Raw genomic sequence first — 16,897 nt, 5'->3', positions numbered from 1 at the left:
TCTTGCATTTGCTTCATCAGCGAAACGGTTTTAATTGCACTGGTGACATCCTCTTGTAAATCCTCACACCGCAGTTCCCATGCACTCTGCATCTGAGGCTTCTCTGAAGCTGAACAAAAGCCAAGAACTGCTTCTTCTTTCAGACTTCTCTGTTTTAAACTGTGTTTTGTTGTTTGTTTGTTTAGGTTTTTTTTTTCAGCGTTTGTTTTTCTTTAAAATCTCCTGTTTTCTGTGGGTTCAGACTTCACCATCCATTATTCTAACTCATTTTCTCCTGCTTCAAGATGATAAAATAAAGGCTGCCCCCCTTTCAGCCCATCTCCTCTATTCCTGATTTGGTCACCAGGTGCTTGGGTACTTAGTGATCCCTCACCACCTGGGTCACTTAATGTATTTTAAAGTAAGTTACAGCCCAATCATGGTAGTGACCTAAGGAGCTCTAATATGTTTTCTCTGACTTTTGGTGATCCCGAGTCATCTCAGATGCTAAGAATGAATTGCAGCTGCATCAGAAGACTGAATCAAAGAGCACCTCTTATCTCTCCTCTGATTTTTGATGATTTTTGCTAATCTAGGAAGCTGGGTCACAGCCAGATCATGACAATAAAGAGAAATGGACACGAGAGTACTGGAGGTAAAACAAGGAGTCAAACACTGCAAAGAAACAATACTGTTGGAAGAGCAGAGTGGCCAGGTCTGGGTTTATAATAGCTAATTATGCTGATTGTCTTCCAGCAAGGATCGCTCCCTGTTAACGGCAGCAGTCACAGCTGGATGTGGGGTGGTGGTGAGTGTATAACAACAGCTGTTTCCTCTTGCAATCTTTACTACAAAGATCTCGTTCTCTGTGAGACCCTTTGAGATCCTGAGCATGGTGAGTGCAGGAGAAGTTGGTGTTGAAAACTGGTGGTTTATAGCAGGACATGAAAATTCTTCACTGCTTGGAATTGGGTGATTCAAGGAGCCTCCGTGATGTCTTACCCTGGGTTAAATCACCTACTGAGAGGAAAAGGAACAGAGCACAGATTTTCTATCAGAAGCAGCTTTGAAGGTAATTCCAAGGACTGTTGTATAATTTGTTCGGGGGAATATGTTAATAATGTGTTAACATTCCTTATAGCTTCTGGTCCTGGTGAAATCATGAGGGGAACAAGGCTGCGGTTTGGCAAGCTCGGTGATGCTCTTTGGCTTTTGTTACCATCCCCTAAAACAAGTTTCCAAATGTGTTTTTTAATGTGGTGTATAGGAAAAGGAAACCTGAACAGTGCCTCTCATATCAATGGTGAAAAGTCAAACTAAAAATATCAACTAAATTCACGACAATTATTCTTTTGTGCAACAATCAGAAAAAAAAAATAGAAATGGAAATAATTACTGCATTGTTACAATTATGGTTAAATTAAAAAATATGCAAAACATTATTTATGTCTTTTATAGTTATGTTTGTGAGATGGCCAGCAGTCAAAATACAAAGCAATTTGTGTTTTTTTTGCTGAGATTAGGAGAAAACCTTTTATTTCATGGGTGACGGTGCCCATGTGTCTAAGCAGAGATTTGATGTATTAGCTGTGGCACTGCTAAAGGAAGGGAAATAAAAGGTGTTCAATACAGCGTTTCAGAGAATTCCAATGCAGCGATACGTGATGTAGCATCAGGTGATGTTCAGAATGAGAAGGGATGCAGCCTGGTCTGGCGGTTTCTTGTTTCTATGGTTACATTCAACCGGAATTGCTGGAACTGGGTCAGATTGGAAGGTGTGAATGAAAACAAAGGAATTTGGAACTGGTGATGAGAGCTCAGAGAGAAGACTCTTGCTACTAGGGAAAGCAAGAAGGGAGCTGAAGGTGGAGACAGGCATTTTAAAGTATGTTTAATGTATGTGTATGAAGTCCCACGCAGATGAATCTGTCTGGTTTAGCATCGTTAGCTCCTTATATCATTATTCTGTGGTCTAGTGTAAGGATAATCCGCAGACCACCCTCAACAATGTGATTTACCTGCGGTGCCACCTTCCCTCCCTCTGGTTGCACATCAGGCAGCAGCAGCCACGCGTCACCACAGCAGCAGAAGATGCTGTGGGAGCTGAGAGGAAGAGGCAGGAGAGATGGAAAAGTGGGAGAAATTGCTTGGAAAGGGGATAAAAAAGCCAAGGGCAGGGAAGATGAGGCAACCTCAGCCCAGAAGCGAGGAGAAACAGGTTGTAAATTGGTCTAGAAATAAGCAGTTTGGGTGTGAACTGCACTGCTTTTTTGTTCCTTGGGCTTTTCTGCTTCCTCCAAATTGTATATCTGGTTCACAATCTAATTTTCCAGGCTGTGTTTTCACCTGACATATAACACTGACCACCAAGCCTCTGTCCTTCCCACATAACAAGTCATCTAGGACCAGCCACTCGATGTTTTCACCCCGTTCCTGCGTTCTTTACCTCCTCAGCGCAGGACTTGGCGCTTGCTCAAGCTGATCTACTTGATGTTCTTGTCAGCCTGCCCATCTCTCTTGCCCTCCGGCGTATCAAACCCACAGTGTGATACAATCAGCAAATCTATATAAAGCTGCATTTATCCCATTTCCCCTGGTAGGAAGTGAAGGCGTTTAAATAACTCTGGCACCTGCACCGACTACTTTAGGAATGTATCTTGTAACCAGCTACTTTATGAGCAAGCCAAGATGATGAGGGCTGTCGGTTGCCCTCAAATATGTTTGAAATAAATTTATCCTGTGCCTATGGCTGCACCGACAGTATAGAATCCTAAAATTATAGAATATCCTGATTTGGGAGGGCCTCACGAGTGTCACAGTATCACAGTATGTTTGGGATTGGAAGGGACCTCAGATCATCATCTAGTCCAATCCCCCTGCTGGAGCAGGAACACCCAGATGAGGTCACACAGGAACATGTCCAGGTGGGTTTTGAATGTCTCCAGAGGAGGAGACTCCACAACCCCCCTGGGCAGCCTGTTCCAGTGTCTGTCACCCTCACTGAGAAGAAGTTTCTTCTCAAATTTAAGTGGAACCTCTTATGTTCCAGCTTGATCCCATTACCCCTTGTCCTATCATTGTTTGCCACTGAGAAGAGCCTGGCTCCATCCTTGTGGCACTCACCCTTTATATATTTGTAAACATTAACAAGGTCACCCCTCAGTCTCCTCTTCTCCAAAGTAAAGAGCCCCAGCTCCCTCAGCCTTTTCTCACACGGGAGATGCTCCACTCCCTTCAGCATCTTTGTTGCCCTGCGCTGGACCCTCTCCAGCAGTTCCCTGTCCTTCTGGAACTGAGGGACCCAGAACTGGACACAATATTCCAGATGTGGTCTCACCAAGGCAGAGTAGAGGGGCAGGAGAACCTCTCTGACCTACTGACCACCCCCTTCTAACCCACCCCAGGTACCATTGGCCTTCCTGGCCACAAGGGCACAGTGCTGGCTCATGGTCATCCTGCTGTCCCCAGGACCCCCAGGTCCCTTTCCCCTACACTGCTCTCTAATATGTAATTTCCCAACCGATACTGGAACCTGGGGTTGTTCCTGCCCAGATGCAGGACTCTACACTTGCCCTTGTTAAATTTCATCAGGTTATTCCCCGCCCAACTCTCCAGCCTGTCCAGGTCTCTGATGGCAGCACAGCCTTCTGGCGTGTCAGCCACTCCTCCCAGCTTGGTGTCACCAGCAAACTTGCTGATAGTACACTCAATTCCCTCGTCCAAATCGTTAATGAGTATATTGAATAATATTGGCCCCAGTACTGACCCCTGAGGCACTCCACTAGATACTGGTCTCCAACTAGACTCCGCACCATTGACTACCACTCTCTGGCTTCTCTCCTTAAGCCAGTTTGCAACCCACCTCACTACTCTATTGTCTAGACCACACTTCCTCAACTTAGCTGTGAGGATGCTGTGGGAGACTGTGTCAAAGTGTCATCGAGTCCAACTCCTGTCCCTGCATAAGACATTTGTGAGTCTGATATTTGTCCTTTCAAAGCTGACTCCTCTAAAACCAAATTAATGAGTTACTTATTTTATGTTAAACTATGCATTTTTTGTTTGTTTTCTGATATTATACCAGGCAACTGCAAATTTTTTTACTTTTTAAAACTAAACTTATATACTTCCTTCTAAAATGAATGTCTTTGTTAGCAATAAAATGGTTTGCGCAACAGTGGAATAACTCTGAGTGTCGATGCTACTGCTTCTGTGTCTTGTAGTGGGGGTTTGTTTGGGTCTTTGTGTTTTCCTCCCTCCTACTTTTGTCTGTTGACGTCACTTCAGTCGGCATTTTACGGATCCTGATTTCTTATGTGACGTTTCAGGGGCCATTTGTTTGGTGGATCAGAAGTGGCGTTTGCTATGTTTTTATGGGAAAAAGCCTTCAGAATGTGTTCTAAATGCTAAACTCACAGTGTGTGGATACCTCAAATATATAAGGTTGTAGTATTAGAAACCTGAAAGTCGATTTTAAGCTCTCAGTGTTATCATAAGCTTTGGTATTTTGCTATTGTTTTGGTTGTAGTATCAATCGTATACGTGAAAACAATTGGAAAAAAACCCCAAACTTTAAGTATATCACAGCCCATCATTTATTACAGCCTGAACAGCTGAAAATGCCAAGCTGGAGGCCGAAGTTTCCTCCTTTTCCCCGATTTCCACCACCAAACCGAGCTCCCGCAGCCCCGAGCCGCGCTCCATAACGTGTCCCTCCAGGGGGCGGGCACAACGCGAGTGAGGACCAATGAGAATGCGGGAATGGAGGGGGAGGCGGGGCTTGAGGGAGCAGGGAGCCAATAGGAGGCAAGCCAGCGGGCCGGTTTTCAAGGGGTTGGAAAGGAGCGAGGAGGGCCGAGCCGAGCCCAGCTAAGCGGAGCCGAGCCGAGCCGAACCGAACCGAGCCCAGCCCAGCCCAAGCATGGAGGACTCCAAACCGGGCCGGGGGCTGCGGCGCTTTACCTGGGAGGAGATCGGGCAGCGGAACGGGCGGGGGCCGGGGACGCAGGAGCGGTGGCTGGTGATCGAGAGGAAGGTGTACGACATCAGCCATTTCTGCCGGAGGCACCCGGGAGGATCCCGGGTCATCAGCCACTACGCCGGGCAGGACGCCACGGTGAGCGGCGGGGGGGTGTCCGTCCCCCGGGGCTTCATCCCTGGCGTGTCCGTCTCCCGGTGCTCCATCCACCGAGGGCTCCATCCCCTGGGGTGTCCGTCCCTGGAGTGTCCGTATCCGGGGGCTCCATCCCCGGGGCTCCATCTCCCGGAGGGTCGGTCCCCGGGGCTCCATCCCCTGGGGTGTCCGTCCCTGGAGTGTCGGTATCCGGGGGCTCCGTCCCAAGGAGGGTCCGTCCCCGGTTCTTTCGGGGCATCCCGGGGAGGGATGGATGGAGGAGGAACGGTCGGGGCAGAGGCACAAGTGTCATTGTCCCCTATCCCCAAGCAGCGTGAGGGGCGACACGCGTGGAGTGGGGGGGATCACCAGGGACCAAAACACGAGCAGGGGGCGAGTGGCAAGTGGGGGCGGGCAAGGGGCTGTTCACTGAAGAGACGCTGGGCTGTGTTCTGCACAGTGTGACCTCTTATGTGCAAAGATATCTACTGAATTTTATAGATTTTTACAAGGAAACATTTTTGCGGGAGTAACAAAAGCATCCCACAAATAGCACATCTCCAAACGGCCGTAAATCTGGGAAAAAAAACCCCAAACAAAACAGCAGCAACAACAACAAAACCCAACCAACAATAATTTTTGCATGCATGTAGCAAATAGGAATTCTCTTGTTTTTCTACATGGTGAGCCACAGGCCAGAACTGAACAGAAGCACATGAGGTATTTGTAGCGACACTGTGTGCGCACATAGACTTACTATTTTCTTTTTTGCAAGTATTTGGGTGAATTTGGCTTCCTCTGACTTTAAAAACTCAGCACCACTTATCCAAGAGATGCAAAATATTGCTGAAAATTGCATTTCCATCATTGTAATAGAAAAAAATCATTCATGTCTGCATGCCAATTACTATTGCAATGCGGAGGAAACATTGTTTGAATTGACAAGCAGGGTGTGGGGTAATTTTGTCGCTGTGTTTCCTTCCTTTGTCTGCTTATGTCTTTCGCAAAAGAAAATGTGTTTTTTTCTAAATGTAAATATTTAGACCCAAGGGCAGGTGTGGGATGGTGAAGCTACCACGAGAATGTTTTTAATGGGCGATGTTTCAGTCCAGTTTTGTCCCTACCCAGAAAGGATGGACCTCAAGATCTAACGCTTTCCTTCACTTCATCATATGCATATAATGTAAAGCTGGAGATAACATACAAATTTGCGCCCATTTCGTGCACAGAGGCATTTTTGAAGCCCCGTTGCTGTTGGGCGATCAGGAACGAGCCAGTGGCAGTGACCAGCACGTAGGGCTGAGCGCAGTTAGATGGTCACATTGCAGCTGCATTTTTCAGGCGTTATCGTCTCTGTCGCTGCTGGCTGCAGCCGAACTGCTGACCGCTCAGGAACCTGAGCCAACTCAGTTCCCATTTTTCCCATAGTTTTGTCCTGGAAAAAAAAAAAAGTAATAAATCAGGCTTCTCAAAACGAGGAAAAAAGAAAGAAGTAAGGAAAGAACACCTTTAGTTTGCTAAATGCCACTAGAGTGCTGTGATTTGTAGAAGGTGCAATCAGTGGTCCCTTAAGCTCCCCTTAGCGTTGCTCTGCCAGGTTTTACAGCCTCCATGGGAAAGATTGGTCTAAACGTGTGGTACCATCATCCTCTGATTGGCCCGCATACTCCTCCCCATTTTGTTCTTCCTTTTTCAATGAGAAAATGCAAATGTACATTCCCTTCTCCTCTTCCCCTAGTTCACATAAACCTTAGCAGAGGGGATGCTACAACTAAGATACAACAGGCCTGACCCAGAGCTGGCAACATCAGCTGTTTTTTTAACCCCTTTCTTCACTAGGGATCTTTCAAAAGGACGATTTATTTTAAAGCATGCAATGATAAATTAGTAACTATAGCCCTGAACAGCGCGTGGTGTGGGAAGTTTACAAACTGGTGTGCAGTGGGCAAATATAGTCTCAAAAAAAGCATCCTTAGGCTGGGGGAGATGGTAAAATATGTGCTGGTTTGGATGCCAGGAGAGAAATATGTAAAAGGAGGTAAATGGGAGATCTTTGGTAGGAAGCAGATGTCAAACTGCCATGTGTGCTCAGGGGATTTGTAATCTAAGTATAGTGGGAGAGTCGACAGTGGTAACAACCCCTAATGATTTTTTCAGCTGGCTGCCTGGTCACCATGGAGATTGCCGTGAGATTGAAATGATAAAAGTAACTGATGTCTCTAATAGGGATCTTTGGAATTGTCAGAGAAAATAAAACAGGAGGAAATAAAACTATCCTAGGCAGATGTGGCAGGGTGGGCATTGGAGATTGCTGAGGGTGCGTGTTTGGGAAAACATGGGGATTTTAAGAGAGTCTCTGGGAGCTGCTGTCACCTGTGTCCTGCTTGTCCTGGTATTTTTCCCAGTTCGGCCAGGTTTTTGTGCTAATATCCTGCCCTTCGCCCCAGTCAGACTCTCATTTCAGGATATGGAGCACGAGGAAAAATAAGATGGAAACTAAAGATAAAAACAGAGGAGTACGTGGCTGAGAATACATCTTGTGGTTCAGCAGGAGATGTAATTTTCAGACTTGGAAGAGGGAAGTGAGCCTGTAGTTCTTGGGAACATGCACTTATCAGCATCCAGATAAGAAATTGTACAGAGAATTCAGCTTCAAATGGTGTGAAGAGAACAGCAGGATTTGTGGCAGTAAAATCTGTTTCAGCTCCATTAGTAGGGTTGTTTTCTGCTGAGCCCAGGATATTGTGAAATGTATTTATTTTCCTGCCACCTGAATGATCATTTGTCTTCACCCTGTCCCTGTATCTGTATTTCAGGATCCTTTCATAGCGTTTCATCTTGACAAGGCACTAGTAAGAAAGTACATGGGCCCGCTCTTAATTGGGGAACTGGCACCGGATCAGCCCAGCTTTGAGCCCAGCAAGAATGTAAGTATTTAAAAGCTTAGTATTTGGGATGAAAATGTGCAATTTAACTTCTCTTACTGGCAGTCAGAATTCCCCGTACATACAACGAGAGGATCTCCTGGATCACTATGTTAGTCTGAAGCTTCCCCTTCACCTCATTATTTATAGTCTTAGTGAAGATTTGTCTCCAGGTGACCCTCAGCTTTTCCCCATTGCTACAGAAGCTCCTTGAAAGGAGAAACCGAGCTCCTCCTTGGGTTCCCGAGCCATTTTCACACCAGCAGATACTCTTGGGTCTCCCCACAGAAAAAGCTGGTAGAAGATTTCCGTGAACTCCGTGCAGCCGTGGAGAAGATGGGGCTTCTCAGCCCCAACCCTGCCTTTTTCATCCTGTATCTCTGCCACATCTTGCTGTTGGATGTTGCCGCTTGGCTCGTCATCTGGTATTTCGGAGCATCCACGGTGCCTTTCCTCTGCTCGGCGCTGCTCCTCGGCACTGTCCAGGTACAAAACCAGCCGAGACATGAGGAAGAAATTGTTGGCCCTGAGGGTGGTGGGAGCCTGGCCCAGGTTGCCCAGAGAGGTGGTAGATGAACCATCCCTGGAGACATCCCAGGCCAGGCTGGACGGGTCTCTGAGCAACATGAGCTGGTGAAGATGTCCCTGCTCATGGCAGGGGGGGAACTGGGGGAGCTTTGGATGTCTCTTCCAACCCAAACCATTCTATGAAAAAGAAGCCCTAGAAGCACCAAGAGCCAGCCCTTTGAAACTTAGATGCTCATTGCCATAAGCACAGGAGAAACCTGATCTTTGTGGACTTCCCCAAATCCTTCCTCTCCCCAAAGGGCACAATGACAGTGCCACGACACTCTCCTTTGCTCGAGCAGGCTTTGCCCTGCTTTTTCCTTCCCGTAGCCCATCAAAGCCCTCCTTATTCCCAGCCTTCTTCCCACAATGAGAGCCACACTACGCCTCGGAGGTCCCCGGTGCCAGAACTCCAGAGCTGTGGCCAAGCCACCGAAGTTCCCATGGGAACCCGCAGCGAGTCAGAGGAGACGGCAGAGCCGCTCTCAAAGCCCCGGCTATTCCTCCCTGCCTGCCCCATCCCCTTGGAATTACAAGTACTTGGAGGAGGCAGCAGCAAGCTGCTCCTTAAAGGAGACTTTGTTGCCGACTTCAGTGCAGTTTTGTGAAAGAATAAATGCTGTTTCTGCGCTCTACGACCTTTTTTTTTTTTTCCGTCCCCCCCGCAATGATATTTTTTGATTCCTTGTGAAAACAACTATCTGGGACTAAAAGTCATTAGGCAAGGTCTGGGCTGCAGCGGTACATAGTGAAAGAGAAGTGTTTGGACTGGGTTTTAGTGGAAATTAGCGCAAATTAGTGGAAATGTCCTTGCTGTCCAGGGTTATGTTGTGAAGAGCGTGGGAGTGGGAGGACTGAAAGCCCTTTTCACATGCGGACTCCTGACTCTTCTTTTTATCCCCAGCAGCGCTGATCTTTTTAAAATCTATTCTTTAATTGCAGGCCCAGGCTGGCTGGCTCCAGCACGATTTTGGACACCTTTCAGTCTTTAGCAAGTCCAGGTGGAACCACTGGGTGCACAAGTTCGTCATCGGCCACCTGAAGGTGGGCATTGGGTGTTGAAAGGGACGGCGAGTCCTTGCCCAGGATGCTCTGTGGTCAAAACCAAGCTCAGTTACAAGAAGAAACCAAATTCAAGGAAATACTGGGGTGGGAGGACTAAGGGCAGAAGATACAACTTCTTTACAACGCTCTCTTCTCGTTCCTTCCTCCAGGGAGCACCAGCCAGCTGGTGGAATCACCTCCACTTCCAACACCATGCCAAACCCAACTGCTTCCGAAAGGACCCCGATGTTAACATGCACCCCTTATTCTTTGCTTTGGGAAAAACACTCTCGGTAGAGGTGAGACCTGGCGAAGGTTGGGAGGGTGCAGAATTAGGGTTTAAACTGGGAAAGCTGCGGAGAGCTTGGAGACTTGTTGGTTCGGTCATTGAGATCTCTCGGTAATTCAGAAATTTGGAGAAAGTGCAGCGTGGCATTAATGACCTTTGAAAAACAAGAAGAAAAAAGATCCTGATGCATCACTAGCTTCCATATACTTCATGTCACACTGTTTTGTTTGTTTGTTTTTCCTTAATACAATCTTGCTGTGGATTGAAATTATCCAAATTTATTCTGAAGGTTTAAAGAAAAACACCAAAACTGCTTCTGTAAAGTGAGAAGTACATCCAGAAAATGGTTTGATTTGCTATTTTATATAGTGCTACTTTACTTTCCACTAGTCCCTAGTATTCCTTAATTATACTTCAATACTTGTGGGGTTTTTCTTAAAATTTCAACTGAAGTTATTTTTGCTGTGTTTTAAAATAAGGATGAAATATTTGTCACAGTTCCAAGTTCATATGTCTCTGAAGAGATATTTGCATAAAGATAAGGTTCCAAATTCTATTTGCCAAGATCAGCTTTGACTAATTGTAACGTTTTGGGAAATGAAGCAGTGGGTGATAAGCAAGGACTATCCGGAAAATTTACAATTGCTGATCAAAAGAACTATTTCAGGGGTCTCAATCTGACAGGGGGTGTCAGACCGGAGTCCAACTCTATTTCTGATACAACACTGAAATTAATGGAATGGCTTTAGCGTTTTCCGGTCCTTTAAAAAAAATAGTTACATAAATTCATAGCGTCACCTGGCTTACATGCTGTGATTTGCATTGAAATTAAGGAAGGGCTGCGATTCGGAAATGGTTTGGACGTGCACAGGAATATAATGGAGTTCCTCAAGGAAGCCAGTGACGTGATCTGTTATATTTATACAGCAAACATTGACAAATTAGTGGCCTCGGGAGGAGGATAATCTGTTCACCCCTCTTCCTGTGGACATAGTTTAGTGTCTAGATGCTCATTTCTCCGCTGTGGGGATTAATTGTGAGTAGGTGGGAGTTCTGCACACTGTTATCTTTATTTATAGCATTGTAGGTGTTTCTTTTCTCTGAGGCTATATTGGCAGCAAACTGTTCTCAGTGCCTTAGGTGGGTTTGGGTTTAAGTGTTAGGCAACTGTGCCCTCTGTAGGGAAAGGGCCTCCAGTGCATGCTGCTTTTTGTGGTGCAAGGGACTATCCAGCCTCTTGTGCACCTAAAGCAGGGCTGAGAACTTATGGTAGCAATCAGAGGCTGGAATTCCAGGGCATGATGAAGCCAGTGGTGTGGTGGAAGCTGGCGTGGTTTGGTAGGACATCTCTTTGAAAGGTTAGGAGGTATCTAAGCATGCATTTCTTTGCAAGCGTAAGTAGGAGTGTATGCACGGATGTTTCTAGCTGTTTTCACAACCTGAGTAATTTGCTTATTTTAACAGCTTGGTGTGCAAAAGAAGAAATTCATGCCTTATAACCACCAGCACAAGTACTTCTTCATCAGTGAGTAACCCAACCCTTTCGCGGTTGTATGGACAACATTGACTCAACCCTTTCCTTTCCCAGTTCACCTCCCTGGGGTAAAAGGACATGGTTAATGTCTCTGTTTCTCCACTCTAGTTGGTCCTCCAGCTCTGGTGCCTCTTTACTTCCAGTGGTATGTCTTCTACTTTGTGGTCCAGCGGAAACAGTGGGTGGTAAGTTGGCTGCGCTTTGCCAGCGGTGGCTTCTACTTCTTTAATGGATGCTTTTCAGTGCAAGAAATTACTGGAAGGAATGCTGAGCTGTGAGTCTCGTTGGCAATATATGATCTTGGAAATAGTATCTCATGTTCTGGCTCAGTCCAGGGTGTGTGAGTGTCTAGAAATGTTCCTTCTGCAGATTTGATGTTCATACAGAGCTTGTCCTTCAGGTGGCATGAGTGTCTATTTTAAAGGAGAAGTGCTCATTCTGGCCATTGGTTTTTGTTTTCTAAAAGCAGTACAATAGAATCTTTTGGGCACAGAAAAAGGGGAAAAGTAGCAGAATTCAAGGGGGTTTGGAGGAGTATGAAGTACACCTCCATTTTGAAAAATGATGTATTAAAAATCAAGAAGGTTTCAGGGAGCTAAAGCTGAATGGTTGCAGTTCAGTGTGAAGTGGAATAGGGGATGTGTAGCGGACTTTTGGAGTTAGGAAGGTGGTTTGTTAGGGGAAAACTTAGGACCTTGAGGAATAACGTGGTCTCTAGTGACTTTAGAAAAAAATGCAGCAAAAGCTGGCTTTGTTTTGAGATGTGGGGGTTGGAGACAAGGCGGCTTGGCTGCTTTATTCTTGCCTGGGAGGTGGGACAGCCAGGAGAAAATAAACGTGAGGGGAATAAGAGATTCCAAGAAATGTGAAGAGGGACAAAAAAGGATGAGGTGGAGGTAAAGCAGAGCTCTTCATTCTTTTCACTGCCTGGGTTTTTACTTTTCTCACTGCTTGCTTTATCTTTGTAGCCAGAGGAAAATGTGATGCTTTAGAATATGTCCTCTCTAGTGTTTGTCCTGTGCCTGGCTCATAAAACCAGGATAATTCCTGAGCACAGAAATGTCTGTGACTGTGTGTCAGATCGCTTTGTCATGGGGCCAGGGAGGATAAATCTGTTAGTAGAAGATATTACGGGAGGTTTTGAAAGGAGTGCCATGTAGAGTGGATGGCAGATTCAGAAGCCAATAATTCTTCCTCTTAATGAAGTTGTATCTGTTCCCTGCACTGCAGGACCTGGCCTGGATGCTGACCTTCTACATCCGATTTTTTCTCACCTACTTGCCCTTGCTGGGGGTGAAGGGTATCCTGGGGCTTCACCTCTTAGTCAGGTATCATGCAACTTATAATTCCTCCATTTCTCTACTGTTCTCAATATCCTATTGGTCTTTTGTGTCAGCTTTTCTTCAACCTCTGGTTATCTTTCTCATCTGCTCCCTATCCCTCTATCTCTTTATGCATTTCCACAAGACAGACGTGGTTGCCTGTCCACTGTGTGTCTTTAGAAGGTTGAAAGTATCTTTGTAGAGAATAAAAATAGTCTATAGGTTTGATCTTCTGAGCAGATGTTCGGGGTTCTTGGCATCCATTTTATCAAATAATTACTAGCTTATACATGTACGAGTGTTTTGTAGCATAGGTGTGAAATATTGTTCTTTGTGTGTCTTTGTATGCACAGGTTTATAGAGAGTAACTGGTTTGTCTGGGTTACACAAATGAATCACATCCCGATGCACATTGATTATGATAAGAACGTGGACTGGTTCTCCACCCAGGTGAGACCATCTTTCTGTGTGACTTTGGAGGTGAAAAGTTATAGTTTTGTGTATGTAACACCCATGAGAGCTGATCATAGAAATGATAGGAACTGAGAGAGGAAAACAGAAGGACCTTGTCCTCACTGTGCGGAGTGATTAGTGCAAAGAAAGAAGGTGCAGAAGTGGGCTGGAGGCTTCAAATGCTGAGCACAGATGCCTCAAATTAAATAATTAGAGATGCTACAGTGCTTTTCAGGTAGAAAAGAGCTTTTTGTGCGTGAAGGATGCAGATCTCTTGTGTGCTCCGTCTTATTTTAGTTCTGAAGCCATTACACGGGTTTTTAAGTGAGAGAGTTGAAAGTTATGGTTGTTATGGCTTATCTCATTGGGGAATCAAGTCTGTTCTGAATTCTGTTGCTAACAATCATATATCGCAACACGGCCATCTCATGTTGACTGGAGATAGCTCTTGGAGTTGCTGTATTCAGCCAGAAGACACGTGCTGATGAGGATCTTGTCCCTGCTTACTGTTGTGTTTGGCACATGTGAGAGAAGGGACATTGCTAAAACAACACTTACATATCACTTTTTTTTCTCCTCCCAGCTCCAGGCAACGTGTAACGTTCATCAGTCCTTTTTCAATGATTGGTTTAGTGGACATCTGAACTTCCAAATCGAGCACCAGTGAGTTGGAGCGTGGGTTGGGGGTGCGAGGGAATTTCAAGTGCTAGTTACACCAGGTCTGAAGCGCCTACGTGGTCCCTGTCTCTCTGTCAGCTAATACAAGAACGAAAGATAACACGGATAAGTTCTCTGTTCTTTATATGGTGATGGAACGGGAACTCCAAGAAACTTTTCAGAGTGCCTGTGAGCACCAGCACCACTTCAGATATGAGTAGCATGGCACAGAGTGAGAACTATGAGCCTCCTTGTTATTACGATGGTGACTAAAGTGACACGAGAGGGACCACGATGGAGCGCTGATGGCCACGGGCACAAGGGGAGGTTGGGCATTCTCAGGTTTAGAAGAGGGCCAGGAATTCTCTGGGGTGACAATGAATGCCATTGAATCACCACGTGCTTTTTCCGCAGCCTTTTTCCTACGATGCCTCGGCACAACTACTGGAAGGTGGCCCCGCTGGTGAAGTCCCTGTGTGCCAAACACGGCATTGAGTACCAGTGCAAGCCGTTGCTCACCGCCTTCGCGGACATCGTGCAGTACGTATCCACCCCTGGCCTTCCCTGGGTGGAGGGTTTCCAACATTACAGGGTCAACAAGTGAGGAACATGGGGGAGAGGCAGCCAGCTTGGATCACAGGACTTCTGTGAAGAGTTGTAGGTAGTGCAGATGACTGTGAAAGGGAGTGGAACACTGTTCAGCTATGGGGCTGGTTTCAGTCGTAGCAGGTGAATTAAGAATGCAGAGGTGTCAGTAGAAAGGACCCAGTGGAGAGTTCCTTGTCTTCAGCCTGGAAGAGTCGGAGGTCAGAAGGATGACAGGTCTGGCACCTCTGTCTCCAGTTATGCTCCAGGGAAAGAGGTGTTTTCCTAAGCTTCAACTGTCGTTTATTCTTTCTTTTTCCTTCCTTTCTTCCCCTCTTTGACCCCCAGATATTTCTTATTCCATTGAAAAGTCACATGGTTCGCTTCTGCCGTGCTCGCTCCTTTGTTTCCATTCTTATCAAGTTGTTTGTTTGACCCTTCCAGTCTTTGAGGTAGCCCTGGTGGTGTGGTTCTTCTCCATCTTTGTCTGCATTACCTTGCCTCTGAAGATCTCTGAGCAACCCAGTCTGGTTGAAGATGTCCCTGCTTATTGCAGGGGGGTTGAGACTAGCTGAGCTTTAAAGGTCCATTCCAACCCAAACCATTCCATGATTTTATCGTCTCTTTAATCTCTAGATGGGAATTCTTCACACAAGGCTCTGTTCCTGGATGCTGTATTTTATTACCTGGTGTCTAAGGAAATGTCGTTCTTCTCTTGGCAGCTCTTTGAAGGATTCAGGGGAGCTCTGGCTCGATGCCTACCTACATAAATAAGCAGCAGTGGATCCTTACAGAGGAATTCCCCACCCTTGTTGTCTCCTGTGGGGAAGACCATGAAGATACAGCACAGAGGAGAGAGCTGGCTAAGCCAGAGGTGGGGAGGTGGTGCAGCTTATTCCAGTGATGAATGTGATTAATATGATCTTTTTTTTTTTTTTTTTTTTTAAACGACATGTTCTTAATTCTTCTTGTGCTTCTTTCATTCCTCTTCTCTGGTGCTGAGTTATGGGGAAAAGGTGAATGGAGGAGGTTACGTTCCATCAGGCTGGAGGCAACTTTGGAACTGGGGGCAGATTCCTTTCTGTCTGCTGATACTTCATTTGCTGAGTATATAGGTGGGAAATCTCTTCTCTAACATAGACTTTTCTGAGGTGGCTCTCGTGATGAATGTAGTAAGAAAGTTGAGACAGCATGAAATCAAAGCACATGGCAATTATTGAAATGTGGAAGCAACAGGGAGTTGTGTAGGTACAGTATGTTCAAATACCTATATCTAATTAACAACAGCAATAGAAGTTCAAAACCGAGGGGCAGCGAGGAGCATGTGAGAGCCCAAACCAATTTGTATATATGTGGGTGAGGTGGAGAAGGTGCTGGCAGCAGTTCTGTAGGAAATAATCATGGGGAAAAAGATCTAATTAGAGCCCTAATCAACAGGAAAGAGGAGGTTCTTCCCCAGGCACATAGATGTGAGAGCTCAGCCATGTTCTGTGCAAATGCTGCCCTCTACATCTCCTCTGTGGTGAAGACCTCTGGGTTATTTGCCCATTTGTAACCTCCCATGGAGTCTCTGCACGTGGTTTCCACTTCTGGGTGTTATTGAACCCATTCCTGAAAGACAGAAGAGGCAGAAATATGGCACGTCCGTGCTTGGGATCCCTACAAGGGTTATTAAGGTGGTAAAAGGGTCACCTGAAGCTTCACTCTTTTTGAGTGATTAGTTAAGCAGAGAACTTGTGGCCCACGGAGCAGGAGGTATTCCCATCCGAGCTGCAGTCAAATTTAATGAAGATAGAAAAGTGTCAGGGGTTAGGGTGCTGGTTAAATGCATTTAACTCTTCAACCAGCAGAAGTCAGCAGGCTGCATAACCCCGTAGGTACGTGTCAACCAACACATTGCTGGTCTTTCTCCTTTGGATGATGTGCCTTCAAAACACACCCTAAAAGGTCACATGCTATGCGATTTTTGGGGTGTGAATTAGCCTTACAGTATTTTCCTGGGGTCTTTTCATTCACTACACCAACGTTACAGATGCCAAACCAGGATATGACACCTGGTGTAGCACTAATGAAGATGGTTCCATCACCCTGTTACCTCAGTGATGGGTGGTTTAGTCTCCAGAAGGGGTGAGTTGATTTTGGGGAATATATGGTGCTTTTTCTGATTAATATCCAAAAGGAGGATGGCTCGTGAGGTAATAGAAGAAACGCATCTTCCCAAGCCAAGTGTGTTGTTAAGCACAGAGTAAAAATGTGATGGGAATAATAAGATAATCGTTAAATCATTGATACCTGTTGATAACAACTATAAAGGAAATGGGCCTTAGTTGCTCTTTTACCTTGTTTTTTTTTTTCCTGCATTTCTTTCCCTCTTATTATTAGAATTGTTGATGGAGGAAAGTCTAATAATAAAATTCCTTATCTCACCAA

The 16,897-nt window shown here is 45.8% G+C and overlaps 1 protein-coding gene across 2 annotated transcripts in view; it reads left to right on the top strand.

Moving 5' to 3' along the window:
- Positions 1-16,897, top strand: part of LOC102098315 (acyl-CoA (8-3)-desaturase) — a 23,608-nt gene extending 6,711 nt beyond the window's left edge. The window contains exons 1-12 of one of the 2 annotated variants that reach the window (XM_005511038.3): positions 4,751-5,095; positions 7,909-8,019; positions 8,305-8,502; positions 9,526-9,627; positions 9,798-9,926; positions 11,381-11,441; positions 11,559-11,635; positions 12,681-12,778; positions 13,126-13,222; positions 13,809-13,888; positions 14,297-14,422; positions 15,190-16,897. In XM_005511038.3, coding sequence (XP_005511095.2) covers positions 4,901-5,095; positions 7,909-8,019; positions 8,305-8,502; positions 9,526-9,627; positions 9,798-9,926; positions 11,381-11,441; positions 11,559-11,635; positions 12,681-12,778; positions 13,126-13,222; positions 13,809-13,888; positions 14,297-14,422; positions 15,190-15,241 — 1,326 coding nt within the window. In that variant the 5' untranslated portion in view covers positions 4,751-4,900 and the 3' untranslated portion in view covers positions 15,242-16,897. Of the gene's footprint in view, positions 1-4,750; positions 5,096-7,908; positions 8,020-8,304; positions 8,503-9,525; positions 9,628-9,797; positions 9,927-11,380; positions 11,442-11,558; positions 11,636-12,680; positions 12,779-13,125; positions 13,223-13,808; positions 13,889-14,296; positions 14,423-15,189 lie in introns of those variants that run through there. The other variant, XM_021299199.2, reaches the window with a different exon arrangement.

Source organism: Columba livia, chromosome 5 (genome assembly GCF_036013475.1).
Source record: "Columba livia isolate bColLiv1 breed racing homer chromosome 5, bColLiv1.pat.W.v2, whole genome shotgun sequence".
Lineage (NCBI taxonomy): Eukaryota > Metazoa > Chordata > Aves > Columbiformes > Columbidae > Columba > Columba livia.
This window is presented reverse-complemented; position numbering and strand designations above follow the sequence as displayed.